We start from the raw sequence: 13880 nt of genomic DNA on the forward strand, positions 1-13880 counted from the left end.
TCCCCAATGCCCTGCATATCATGGGGGGCTCTGCACAAGACCCCGAGCCCCCCTGCTCCTCCAGCCCTGCCCCCCCGCCCCATGATTGACCTGCCTGCTGTGGCTCCGGCCCTTTAAGAAACCCTCCCCCAAGAAAATCCTGGACTCTCTGCTCCTGGCGGGGTGGGGCGGGGGGTGATCTCCGCTGCCCCCTGCCATGTGGGGGACTCTGCATGTTTTCTCAGGTTTTTTTTCCTAAAGGGCCAGAGCTGGGCTGGGTGGGGCACCTGTGGCGGGGATGGGGGAATGAAGGGGGAGTCAGGGGGCTCATGTAGAGCCCCCCATGCAGTGTGGGGCACTTGGAGGCAGCGGGGATCACCCCTGCCCTCCCAGCAGCACCCAGTGGGCATTGGGCTTTTTTTAAAGGGCTGGCAGCTGGGGCGGGCAGGGCTGCCATGGTAGGGCTGGGGGAGCAGGTGGGGGTTGGGGGGGCCTGGGGGAGCAGGCAGGGGATGGGGGCTGGCAGGGGTTTCCCCATGATCCCCTCCCCCCACCCCCAGCTCCTCCCCTCCCCTGCCCCTAGTACTACCAGCACTGGGGACTGCCCGAATCATCACAGCTCTCCGAATCCTTTCCAAAGATTCAGAGAGATTTGAATTGATTCAGACCTTTTAATTGGTCCCCTGATTCAATTTGGATTTAGAGATTTGGCCACCGAATCGGGCCAAATCTCCGAATCGAATCATTACCCTAAGCTTCGCATAGCCCTACTAAATACTGTAGTTTTTAACCTCCTTCAGCTCCTCTTGAAGTCAACGGTGATAGTAATACTATTCATCCTTTCCATTAGCATTTTGAAGGATTGTTCTCTGTAACAGAAACACCCAACTAATGCCAGATCCCACATCCAATGAAGCCCATTGCTAAATTCCCACTTACTTCAAGAGTATAGGATTAAACCTCTAATCTGGGAACAGAAAAGTACTGAGCCAGATCTTTAACTGGTATGCACTGGCCTATCGGCATTGACTTTAGTGGGAAGAAGCCAATTTACATTTGCTGTATGACAGCATTCATATGTGTTAGTGTTTCCAGAATTTAGTTAATTATCTTCCTGGTATGTGTACGATTCTTTGACGTGCCGGCTGGAGAAAGAGAAGCAAGATGAAGATAAAACCACTTTCATGCACATAAATAAAAGCAAGGAGGATTTGGCAATAACAATATCTGAAACTGCTTTTAACTCATCTTTTAACTTACTAGATGTCAAGTTGACGGCATCCGCTTTACTTAGTCCAAGTGTCTAAATTAATTTCATTCTTTAATTTGATTTAAAGAAGTATTTAATTATTTTGTGGTCCCAACAGCACACAAATGGTGGAAATCAAAAATGTTGAACTGGTTATGTCAACAGTCCTCAGAGAGGATTAGCTGCTGGATTCATCTGTTGATGATGAATTGCAAAATTGTACGGACTTAGAAATATCAAGCTAGATTTTGGCCCTTTCGCACTGACATAGCTCCATTGATCAGTGGCAATGTGTAGGGGGTGCATGAAGAGTGCTGGTGTACCCGCTGACTGGCTGCTCTCACGGCTTAGGTGATGGGCAGGGGGGGGCAGGCAAGAGCACCAGTGCCCCCCCTACAAGTGCCGGATGATGAGTGGAGTGCCGTTGCACTGCTGGAAGTGGCCGCAGTGATTGGCCACAGCCATTGGCTGTCATGGGATCAGCTGCTGGGCTCCCCCCACCCCCCTGGTCAGTGGGACTAAGGTGGCACCAGTCACCCATACCATTGATCATACCATTGAACTCTTGTTACATTATTCAGTATATTAACAGTGCACATTCTGCTTTATAAACAGGCATGGTTTATCCATGAGCAGTTTACACTCTAGTGTGTATACGATGGATTCCTGTGACTATGAGGAGTTTCACTGATTTGTGTGGGACAGTGCTTGGGTGCAGAAGTCCAAGCTAGTGGAAAAAAAGAAAATGGTCAGAAAATGAAATTCAGTTTCCTTGGGGTTTGTTGGGGTTTGTATTTTTTTTTGGGGGGGGGGGGGCAGGGGGAATATAAAAAACCAAGAAATTTCTGCTGAAAGCTACTCATTTAGTGGAAATTCAACTCCAGCTATATTGCTTCCACACACATTTTTTTTGCATAGACCAGGCATTTTGGCCTGATTGTATCTCCCTTGCTCTGCCATAATTTCTTCCTCTTGTACAACTGCTGTGATGCATCACAGCTACAGAATATTAGAGAATACATCCAGGTGGCAAGTCTGGCCCATAAAAGACATTCATGACCATAGAGGGCATGAAGGGCTTGAACCACACTGTGTGAAGCAGTGTTAACGCATTTACAAATAAAATTCAAATTTGACTGAAAACAAAAAAAAACCCTTTTAAAAAAATGTATTTTTAAATGCAAATTACCATGGAACGCATAGTCAGTCTCCAAAAAAAGAGATAATAAAAAGAAAGATCATTCAGTTAAAACTCTAGTTTTCTGCCAAGAAACAAATATTATCTGATGGATAGCATTCAGAGTTAGTATCCAGTGAGTCTATATTATTCAGGGGAATTAGGTTTATGGCAACAAAAGGCTGGAATGTCCTGAGAATTCTGTATCATTCACTGAAGGACTTTACTCCCTTTTCATTTCACAACTACTTTAGCCTTTTCCATACATAGTCTTGTCTAATTTCAAAGGAATATGAAATTTGCTGTAGCCAACGAGATTGGCAATCTGTGTAGTTCTGTATCTGATCCTCTGGGATTGCCAGGACCAGATAAATTATATCCATTTTTTTAAAGCATGTTGGGAATAATTATGAAATAATGTTGTTAGGGAACATTTCCTTTTAAGTTCCCAAGATAATGTTTGGCTTTTGCCCATATCTTTAATTTAAAAAACAATGTCTAAGGCAATCATCATTATACATTTCAAACCCTTTATAGAGGTCCAGATGGAATCCTACCAAGCTGCATTCAGTGATCTTTGGCTGCACTGAATCCTACATATTATGTACTGCTTAAAAATGTTTTTCTCCTTATCAATTTCAAAGTGACTGCTTTTAAGTTCCTTGAGCTATCTCCATGTTTTGGCTTTTAGAGAGGGCAAACAGGAGCACCTGATTTACCTTTCCTGTATGATACTCTATTTTATGTAACTGCCTCATATCACTTATTTTCAGTAATGCCAACTGTCACAAAACCACCGCAAGACTCAGGATTTCAAAGTCAAAATAACCCCAACTCGCAATCTCCAGTCCAACCCTCAGATCTCTGGATTTTCCCAGCTGGTAAGTGGAGGAAAAGAGGTGGAGAGAGGGGGAAGGGCCAGGGAGGGTGTGGGGTGGAGATCAAGGCCCTTGTGGTGAGGGAGGGAGTGGGGCAGAGGCAGGGTGAATGGAGCCTTGGAGCTAGGGCAGGTCATCCAGCGGTGCCCGGGGCGGGGTTCCCCACAGCAGTAAATACCTCTGGGGGAAATAGGGGGGCATGTACTCCCCCCAGGGCAGAGGCAAGTTGCCTGCTGTGGGCTCAGGGCTCTGTGCCCTTCTGCCTTTGCCCCAGGAACTCAGCTGCACAACCCTAGTGTTCCACCTGCTGCCAGGCAGGCAGGGATGTACTGCATGGCCTCTGCCCTGTGGAGGGCATGTGCCTCTATGCCTCCCCTGGGGATGTGCGCTGCTGCAGGGGGCTGCGCCCCTCACCTGCACCTTGGCATGACCTGCCCTGACTCTGGAGCCCCATTTAATCCTGCTCCTTCCTCACTCCCTCTCTCACTGCAAAGGCCTCAATCTGTGCCCCCACATGCCTCTTCCCTCTCCCCTCACCCCTTTCCCTCCACTTACTAGCTGGGTGCTGTTTGTGTGGCTGCCAGTGTCTGTGTCTATATCTGTGTCTCTGTAAGTCTGCTTCTTACTCCAAAGCCACAGCCCACTCAGCCCTACTGCTGCTTCTCACTCCTGGCCCACAGTACCCTGCATCCTGCCAGGCTATACAGGGACCCCCCTCTCTGGGCTCCAACCCCCCCCATACACACCCGCAGTCCCAACACCTTCACAAATAACCCCTCCACCACACACAGACACTTAAAAAATAGCATCTCATGATATATGTGCCAGTCTTTTAATTTCTTCAGAGTTTGTGTCATGATTTTTGGTAAGGTGGGGTTGAAAATATTGTATTTTTCTTCCTTTTTTCCTCTATTAAAGTCCTAGTCATGTTTCTAATTTGGCATCATATGCAAGTCTTTCCGCACCTCTGAGAAATGTAGCCATTTATTTCTGGAACGTTTTAATTCTGACTCTTGGAAGATAGGTTGACCAGAACTGAAGACTGTCCCAGATTCTATTCTGTCACCTAGATGTCTAAGCCTATGTTCCTCCTCTCCAAGCCCTCCTAAAATAGGTTTCACCTCAGGAGAGTAATCCTGTTTTACTCTGTGAAGGACTATACTTTTTTCTATTCTTTCGGTGGGTAGCTTTAGGGACTTTAGGGGGAAATTACATTATGGGCACTTAAAACACAAACACCTGCACATTTAAGCTCATTAACTCAGCTAAGTGCCCTCTTGGTGTGTCAAAGTTACACCACTTCAGGCAAGGGTTAACTATGGCCTGTGCCACCCAGCTGTTTTTGGGGGGAAGGGAGAAGGGGGCAGGCGGGTCACAGAAGCTCTGGTGGAGGAGCAGGCACAGGGGGACAGGCATGGCAGGGGCAGACAGATTGCAGGGGGCAAGCTTCGTTGGGGACAATGGGCAGTAGTCGAACCCCAGCATTTGCCCTGTACCACCTCCCTACTTCCTGCCCTCCTACTGCTTCTACATCTCCTGCCTTCATACTGCTTGCCCCCTACTTCTCCTCACTGCCTCCCCACCTTCTGTCCTCCTTCTGTCTCCTCCTCTGCCTGCCCCATTGCCTGCCCCTTTTCCACTGCTTTTCTCACTGCAGCAGTGAATGGTATAAATGTCCTGTGAAATTAGGGTTGTCTCCACCCAGAAATGGAGTCATTAACAGTATGTTGTGATAAGTTTACCAACTACTTTGCAGACTGAAAATGCTTGTATCTGGCACTGCTTCAGGGACCATCAGTTTAGCTACAGTTTGGGGGTGGAAAACTTGGTCTTGTCTGTTTTTTATAGACCTAAGAGACTGCCATCTCCCTTATGTTCCATTACAATGCCTAAGGTCACCTGAGAGGAACTTTTGCAAATAAACCTGTGTGCCATGTTTCTTTGGCCAGTGCACATGGGAGGTTGTTCTTGGTAGTCAGTCCTTAGCTCTGGAGCTCTTTCTTCCTTACAGCCCATCAGAGCTTGAGCCTGGACATCTTCTACAAGCACTGTGAGACCTTTCTATTTGGGCAGACCTTCAGCAGGCAGAGTTAATTTGTGGAGCCTTATGTGAGGAGTTTGTTTTATGACATATGATTTTATTTCAATTTTTTATCTGTCCTTATCATTTATCTGTTTTTCATTTTAAGCTGCCCTGAGCCTCTCTTTGGGTGGTATAAATTGAATATATATATGAATAAGAAATTGCATATGACTGGAAATGATAGGTGTTGCAACCAGCTTCCAGGGACATTTCCTTCAGTCTCACTGCTGCAGCTTCACCTGTGAGTAAAATAAACCAAATGGAAACCAAATAGCCTTTATTCACTCTCAGTTGGATGTTCAACTGATGGAGGAGATAAATGCCAGGATACACAAATCCAAAGCTTTCCTGAAAATATGCATATTTATACATACCTTGTTTTTAAACAATCCAATCACAAGCTGACACATGGATGCTTGCAGATATTATTTCTTTCTCTTGCACATTAGTGCATTGCCATTTCAGTCCACTTGCCATATTCCTTGAATGGCTGTCAACTTCCAAGTCACTCAGGAAGGTACACTTTGATTGATGAGAACCACTTAATACTTTGACACAACCCATAGGATATTCATGAGGGCTGTGTGGAATGTTGCTGGCTGTTTTGTTTCGACACTGTTTCAACTCATTTTGAGCTCAAAACAGCAAAATCAAAATGAAACAAAGGGCTTCGAAACAGCCTCGAAATGAAATGAGGGCAATCAAAAGGTTTTGAAAGGTTTGAAAAGTTTCAAATTTCAAAGCTTAAGCTGGGCTTGCCTACAGGGAAACAAAGTAAGGAGAAGAAGGGGGAAGAGGAAGCAAGAGCGGGGAAGGACTGCTTTCATATTGACTGTGTAGCTGGCCATTGACTGTGATCCTTCTCTGAGGTCCCTTCCAATCCCAGTACTCTGGGGGAGGGATGGAAAAACAGCATAAAAGGCAGCATTATTTGAACTGCCCTGCTTGCTGCCTTGGGGTCTGAAAGTTACTGAGCTGTGTCTTCCAGCAGCTCAGGAGCTTTGGACAATGAAGGCTACTACTAGCATTGATTTGAATGATTTCCTACTTGCTAACCTAGCCTAGCAAGTGGGATTCCAGAATACCTTTTTCTTTCTTCTAGACCTTTTTATTTTATTATTATAGTCATTGATTTATTCTTTTCAATTTTATAATTATTTTGGATATTACTCTATAGAATTTAATTTATATAGGAAGGGAGATAAATTTATATTTTATTTCTATACATTTATACCTTGTGGCATAGACTACACACCTTACAGAATTTATATAGGAATGCAGATACATTTATATATTTGTCTAAAAGCAAGACACTATGAAACACACCATGAAGCATGGTGGAAAGGCAACTGGCAAGCCTTCAGGGAGGGGTGGTAGAGGGAGAGGTGTAAGTTCCCCTACACACCAAACTGAGACACAGTCTCTTTCCTACAACTAGCAGGGATGAGGCTTCTACAAGCAGCAAGGAGAGGGGACTAGTGCCAGTGCCACTGACTGTGCCTGAGACTGCATCCCCTCCAAGATGGCACCAGCCATATCCCCCACCACCACCATCATGACAACAAGCAGCAGCACCAGCATGACAGTCTCCTCCACCTCCATTTTACTTCCCAGGCTGAGTCTTCCAGTGCACAAGGCAGGTCCATAGGTGGCCTTACACTTCACCTTGGACATCTGGAGCAGCCGGGGTAGAGATCATGCCTACCTCTGTCTCACAGAGCACTGGTGTGACCAGTCAGGCTGTTAGTGGGCTCTCCTTCAAGCTGAGGTGATGGATGAGTCCCATACGACAACAGAGATCATGGGGGCCATGAACCACTTGGTGCAGGGGTGGCTTGTTGGGCAGGGTGAGCTCACCAGTGGGTTCATGGTCACTGAGAATGGAGCCAATATGGTCAAGGCGATCCATGATGCCAACTTAGTTGGCATCCGCTGTGTGACACACAAGTTCCACCTCATTGTCAGGGATGCTTTGGATGGAAACAGGGCTGCCAGTGATGGCGCCAGCACCACCAGCAAGCTCATTTCCAAATGCAGGAAGGTGGAAGGCTACTTCCACTGAAGCATCAAGTGGGGCAAGATGTTGTGGGTCAAACAAGCAGAAATGAACATCCCACAGCACAAAATCATGCAGGATGTGGAGACTCGGTGGAACTCCACATACCTGATGCTTGAGAGGCTGGTGGAGCAACAGAAGGCCATCCATGAGATGCCCTTGCTCGGGGAGATTGGGATCAGCTGCCTCCTTAACAGAGCTGAGTGAGATACCATCTTCCAGAACTTGGTGGTCCTCAAGCCCTTCCTCGAGGCCACTGAGACTCTCAGCACTGGCAATGTCTCCCTAGCCAGGTGATCCCCATAGTGAGGGAACTTCAGAGCCAAATGAAGAGCTTCCAGGGGATCAATGTTCCTGGCTGGGGCAAGCTGCTACTACTAGACATCCAAGCATTGGTGAGGCAGCTGAAGGAGGGCATCAGGAAATGGTTTCATCCCTTGTGGTCCAGTATGGTCCACATGCTGGCCACCATGTATGACCCAAGGGTAAAGAGCAGCATATGCAGCAGCCAAAGCCTGAATCAGTGGATGGAGGTGCTGGTGAAGAAAGTCAGAGAGGCAGAACAGCAGAGGAGAGGGGATGTGGAAGAGGGGGGATCCACTGTCCCATGCTAGCATGGCATCCACCAGCCAGTCTCATCTTTCACCACAGGTGCTGCAAATGTGGGCCAAGGGCATGGCTTCCATGGTGGGGTCCAGAGGCACCAGAACCCACCATCAAGCAGGTAGCACTCAGGCCTTGGTGGCTACCTATCTTGCCGAGGATGTGGAGCTGTTGCTGTGCAACCCCTTGACCTACTGTGCAAGCCGCAGCCAGACGTGGCCGGATCTGGCCACGGTTGCCCGGGAGCACCTGTCCTGTCCACCGACCAGTGTTCTGAGTGAGAAGTTATTCAGCATTGTTGGGGATGTTGTGACACCCCACTACATCTCCTTGGATCCTGGTTTGGTGGAGCAGCTGGTGTTCCTGAAGGTGAATGTCCCACTCCTGGGGTTCCCCAAACTCCAGGTGCAGACAGAGTGCATGTCACCCTCCTCTCTCCATCCGCACCTATTTCCTTTTTCCATTTAAAAAAAGCCATTTAATGGCCTGCTCTCCAAGCTGGAGGGGGCACTCACTGCATCACCAGCCAGCAGGGGAAGAACATGTCCCTGCTGAGCTGCCATGCCAGGATGAACTTGGAGGTATGAGCTGGGGCTGTGGGGAGGGAGGAGGCCCCAGGTCCTGGGCATGACCACTAAAACTGCACTCTGCCAGGGTCAGTGAGGCCTGGTGGGACTGCTGGTGGCGCAGCAGTCCCATAAATGCCAGGACCAAGGATCTCCTGGTGAAAGGTGGGTTGGAGGCACCATAACCTCCAGTTACCACATGCATGCACACAGTCCTGGCTGGGGAAAGGCCAGACCCGTCGTGTCTTTGACAGGCCTGAGGCTTGCTGGTTGCAGTGGAGTTGTGAGGCTCCACATATGCTCAGCTTAGCTGCCTGGGATGCCAGCTTCCAGGTTGGAAAACCTTCATCAGGCTGAGGAAGCTCCTGCAGTTTGTGTGTATGCATGCTGTTCCTGGTTGGAAAGAATAGTAAAGAAGTCAGAGGCTGGTATGCAATGCAGGCAAGAAAGCCAGTCAGTGAAAATGGAAATGGAGGGGTCAGGGGGTGAGGGATAGGATGGGGTGGAAGGGGGAAGGGGGTTGTAGCAGCGCAGGTAAAAGTGAGGAGGTACCTGGGGAGTCAGATGTCCAGCAGGTTGTAGTGTGTTAGAATTTCACTATATTGAGTCCTTGAGTTTCTGTACCTAGGAGGCTAATGAAATAAAGTTCATAAGCTGGCTGTGTTTTGTTCATTTGAATCAGGCAAGAAATGACAATGTTATAGGCAGTTTTGTGCTTCCCCATTATAGGCTATGGGCGAAACGTCAAAACAGTGTCGAAACAGCAAAACAGTTTTGATGAAATGAAACTGAACAGTCATTTTAAAATGAAATTAAACTCAAAATGAAACACTGTCCCATCAAAATGGAAGTCGAAATGGAATTGTGCTGTTTCACATAGCCCTAATATTCACCACCCCTTTTTACATTCCCTGGGAGGGTCTGACCATCAAACCATCCTTAAGGGGATCATCCTCAGACAGCCAACACTAGGCAAAGGGGGAGGTATGAGCTCCTGCCCCCCCGAGGATACACATTACAGTTCCCTATCATCAGAGGAGGATCAGCTGTTGTTGCATGACATTTGCCCCACATAGGCCCCACATAGTCTGAGGGGGATTGAAAAAACAGTATTTCCCACTTCTCCAGAAAGTGACCTAACCTGGCCATAAGCTAGGTAGGGCTACAGGTATCCTGTATCAATGATTTGGAAGCTGAACCACTGTACAGAAAGGAATGGATGGGTCCAGAAGGAGACAAAAGAAGAGTGAGCCTGGCTCATAAACCAGTAAGGGTGGACTCCCCTGGGCGGGAGGGAACCCTGGGGTCTGGCCCCTGCTTCCAATGCTATTGATACATTTAATGCAGGGGCTAATGAAAAATACATAAACAGCACTGAGAAATAGACTTTGCATTTGTCAACACTGACTGAACATCCTCCTGGCTTTCTTAGGTGCCTCGCAGCCTCCTGTAGACTTAACTAACATACCTGAAGATGCATCTGCAGATTTTGGCCCTTCATTGTTCATCATGATTTTCATTTATTAATACAAGTATTAAAAAAGATTGTTCTCAATGTGGGACCTTCTGCTAACTAACCTTTCATCCACGCCATGTCTTCTGTCCCAGAGCTGATCCATGGTTTCTGATCCATGACAATTCTTTGCCTTTCACACCATAATTTCTTAATTTCCTTAACAGTCTCTTGCGAGGTCCTTTGTCAAATGTTTTTTGAAAGTACAAAAAAGTTGCAGCATCTGGTTCTCAGCCACAAACAAACAAATAAAGGACAATACCCTGAATTCTGCTCAACAAGTAGCACCATTGAGAGACGTCATGTTCTCTCTGACATATGCTACTTTTCTCTCCTTGACTCTGCTCTCTCTGTAGTGGTCTGCTTTCTCCTCCTTGTGGGGCCTGAATTATTTGTCCCACTCACGGATTCCAGTAGTGGTGGTTGGACTCAACACAGCTGGGACATCTTCTTTATGGAAGATCTGTGTGGCAGAATGTGAAGAGGTTGCTACATGGAACCGGTTAAGTGAACCAGCACAGTGGGATGAACATGTGATTGCTCTCCTTCTAGTATACTTTGTAGCTAGCTACTTTGTAGTAGCTCTTTGACAAAAGCTTTTACCACCACAGCTTTCTACCTAAACAGGAAACTAATTTGGACTTTATAGCACTATGCGTTTCACTTGTGACCTTGAAATGCTGGGTTATGTTTACCTTTGGGTTAATTACACTGACAGCAATTGAAGTACATCATAGAAGAATTTGACCCATAATATGCAAGGAGATCTATCTCTGAAATATTTTCACAATTTCCAAAAAGAAGAAGGCGCTGAGAATTTTTGGAGAACTATTATATTTATTTCCTAATAAATTTAGGGTTTTCATTTTTTTAAATTCTGTGTTGGAGGGCAGAAGGGGAAGATGCAAAATGGGTTTGTGCCACAGTCCAGTATTTTATAGCTAGTTGGAATCTGATATTGTTGGCCTAAAAATGTTCTTATCAGCTTAACTTTAAATGTAGGAGGATTTTCAGTATGAAGCTTGGAAGTGTATTTTTAATCCTAACAAAATGTTTGCAGCCCAGATCCAAACAGTTGCTTGAAGTTAACTTTCTGCATGTTTTTCTTTATTTAGTTGCTGTATCAAGAATGGGCAAGATATGGAGTATTTTACAAGTATCAGCCTATTGACCTCATCAGGTAATAGATTTGATTGAAATAATATTGGGCTTGATTCTTAGCTGGTGTAAATTAGTGTAGCTCTATTGGCTGACCAGCATGAAATATTCTAGCCTTTGATTTTAGAGTGTTGGCTATGTTTTTTCTTAATGCTCACTAACCATTTCTATTCCATTAAGTAATAGCATATAACAAGTCACGCACACCCACAAAATATTATGTCACCTTTTGTATTTTGCCTCTTTCTGGATAAATATAACATTTCAAAAGTTCATAAATTTACTTAAATAAAAACTATGTTCTTATTCATAACAGTGACATTTTGTTTGCAGGAATGTACACTGAAAGTTTGGTGAATAATTAAGTGAAGATGTTCACATGCAGTAGTTTCAGCCGAAGTTGCTTTTCTGAAGATTGTGAAATTGCTTTGGTTTCCCTCTCCCTCACTATGGAAGTATCAGTCACCCAGTCAGGGAGTAAAAAAAGTGTTATCGGACTAAAGTTGATCAATGTTTCAAATTTCAAAAACTCAATGACATTTCATATTTAACCCAAGTTGGGATAAAATTCTTATGGCCATCTCTAAAACATACAGATGACCAGTCACTTACCACAAATATGAAACTGTCAAAGGGAAAAGTTCATAAAACCAAAGGGTTGAAATATCTTCATGTGGAATGTTTTTATAGTAACGAATACATTGGTAAAAACAGCTTGCGGATTGATGGCTTGTGGACAGAAAAAAGGCTAGAGTTGTCAAAAATTGTATATTATGAATCGTTAATCTGACTTCAACTATGGGGTGTGCCCGTTTTTGGGAGGGAGTATGTGTTTCCTCCTAGTTGTTTGTTATACACTTTAGGCCAGCTCCTTGTTAATAACATTTTGGCCTGTTAGAAGTTATCTGTAGGATAAAACTGGTAACATCACCTCAGTGAAAGCTGGTTAGAGCAAATGCTTTGTGGCCATGCAAATTTTAAAGCCCTGTCAAATATTGAGAGATTGTAGAAAGTTGACAGCTCATCTTGGATTAAGGATGGAAGTGCATTTGCTTAACCAACATCTTCATTTAGCTCTGTGTTTCCTGTACCCATAATAGTCTTTCACTGCGTTGCTCTGTTTTCATAGAAATTCTGCAATTGATTCTTTTTTCTTGTGGATAACATTATTCCTTACTTTTATCATCCATAGTTCACTTGAAGGAAGGGTTGACTATCTGTTATCACTGGAAAAATGCATTTCATGTTCTAGATGTCAGAATCAATTAGAACATATACACACACACTTAACTCTACAATTTTTTCTCCCAGATTTTTTTTTGTCCTGACAGAAGTGTGTACATTAGTATATCTTCACTCTGCAGGGATCTGAATTCAGTTTTTAAGTGTAAATTCTTACTCTCCAGCCAAGGACTACATAGATGATCATGGGAACTATGTCTCACAATTTGCTGAAGTTCTTTGAGAGTGTTAACAAACATCTGGACAAGGGGTTTCCAGTTGATATAATGTATTTGGATTTTCTAAAAGCTTTTGACAAGAACGTTGTAAAAATGGAGTTGCCATGGGACTGGAGGGAAGATTCTTTTATGGATTAGACCCTGGTTAAAAGACAAGGAACAACAGGTGACTTTATAGGATGGAGGATGGTTAGTAGTAGGGTCCTTCAGGGATTTGGACTGGGCCTGGCTTTATTCAACATTTTGGTAAATTACCTAAAAAAGGGAGTACACAATGAAACCTCAAAATTTGCAGATGATACTAAATTACTGCAGATAGTCAAATCCTAAACTGGTAGTGAGAAGCTGCAGAAAGATTTCACAAAACTGAATGGGTGGGCATAAAAGTGGCAGATGAACTTCAATGTTGATAAGTGCAAAGTAATGCATATGGGGAAAAATAACCTCAACTCTTCATACACAGTGCTGAGCTCTGCACTAGTTGTCATGACCCAGGAGAAAGTTCTAGGAGTCATTGTAGGTAGTTCTCTAAAAACAGTGGGTCAATGTGCCGCAGCAACCAAAGAAATCAATAAAATGTTGGGCATCAAGAAGAAAATCAAAAAACAAAACATAAAACAAATAAATCCATTGTGCGCCCACAACTTGAATACTGCATGAAGTGTTGGTCTTCAGTTCTCAGAAACAAACTGACGGAATTAGAAATGGTACAGACAAGTGCAACAAAGTATGGAGCATCTGCCGTACCAGGGTAGACTAAAAAGACTAGGACTCCTCAGTTTGGCAAGGAGAAGACTGAAGGGGGATATAATAGAGGTCTCTACAAGGCTGTTGATAAAGTGAATAGGGAAATGTTAATTACCAAGTACCAGAATACAGGAACTAGGGACACTCATTGAAATTAACAGGAGACAGTGTTAAAACAAGCAAGAGGAAGTTCTTTTTTTACAGAACATATAGTTAACTTGTAGAACTTATTGTCACAGGGAGTTGTAGAGGGAGACAGTATAACCAGGTTCAAAAAGGGGATAGACAAATACATGAAGGACAGGTCTATTAATAGCTACTAAATAGAACAGCCAAGGATTTATACTATGATCTACCTAAACTAATAACAGTTGATATTAACAGAAGTTGGATCACTCCAGACATGCCCTT

The 13880-nt window shown here is 44.7% G+C and overlaps 1 protein-coding gene across 1 annotated transcript in view; it reads left to right on the forward strand.

Moving 5' to 3' along the window:
- The window catches only part of ANO2 (anoctamin 2), a 313194-nt gene that overhangs the window by 97457 nt on the left and 201857 nt on the right, over positions 1–13880 (forward strand). Inside the window, exon 13 of the mRNA XM_019482201.2 lies at positions 11220–11284. Within this exon, the coding sequence (XP_019337746.1) occupies positions 11220–11284 (65 nt within the window). The remainder of the gene's footprint in view (positions 1–11219; positions 11285–13880) is intronic.

This window comes from Alligator mississippiensis, chromosome 4 (genome assembly GCF_030867095.1).
Source record: "Alligator mississippiensis isolate rAllMis1 chromosome 4, rAllMis1, whole genome shotgun sequence".
Classification (NCBI taxonomy): Eukaryota; Metazoa; Chordata; order Crocodylia; family Alligatoridae; genus Alligator; species Alligator mississippiensis.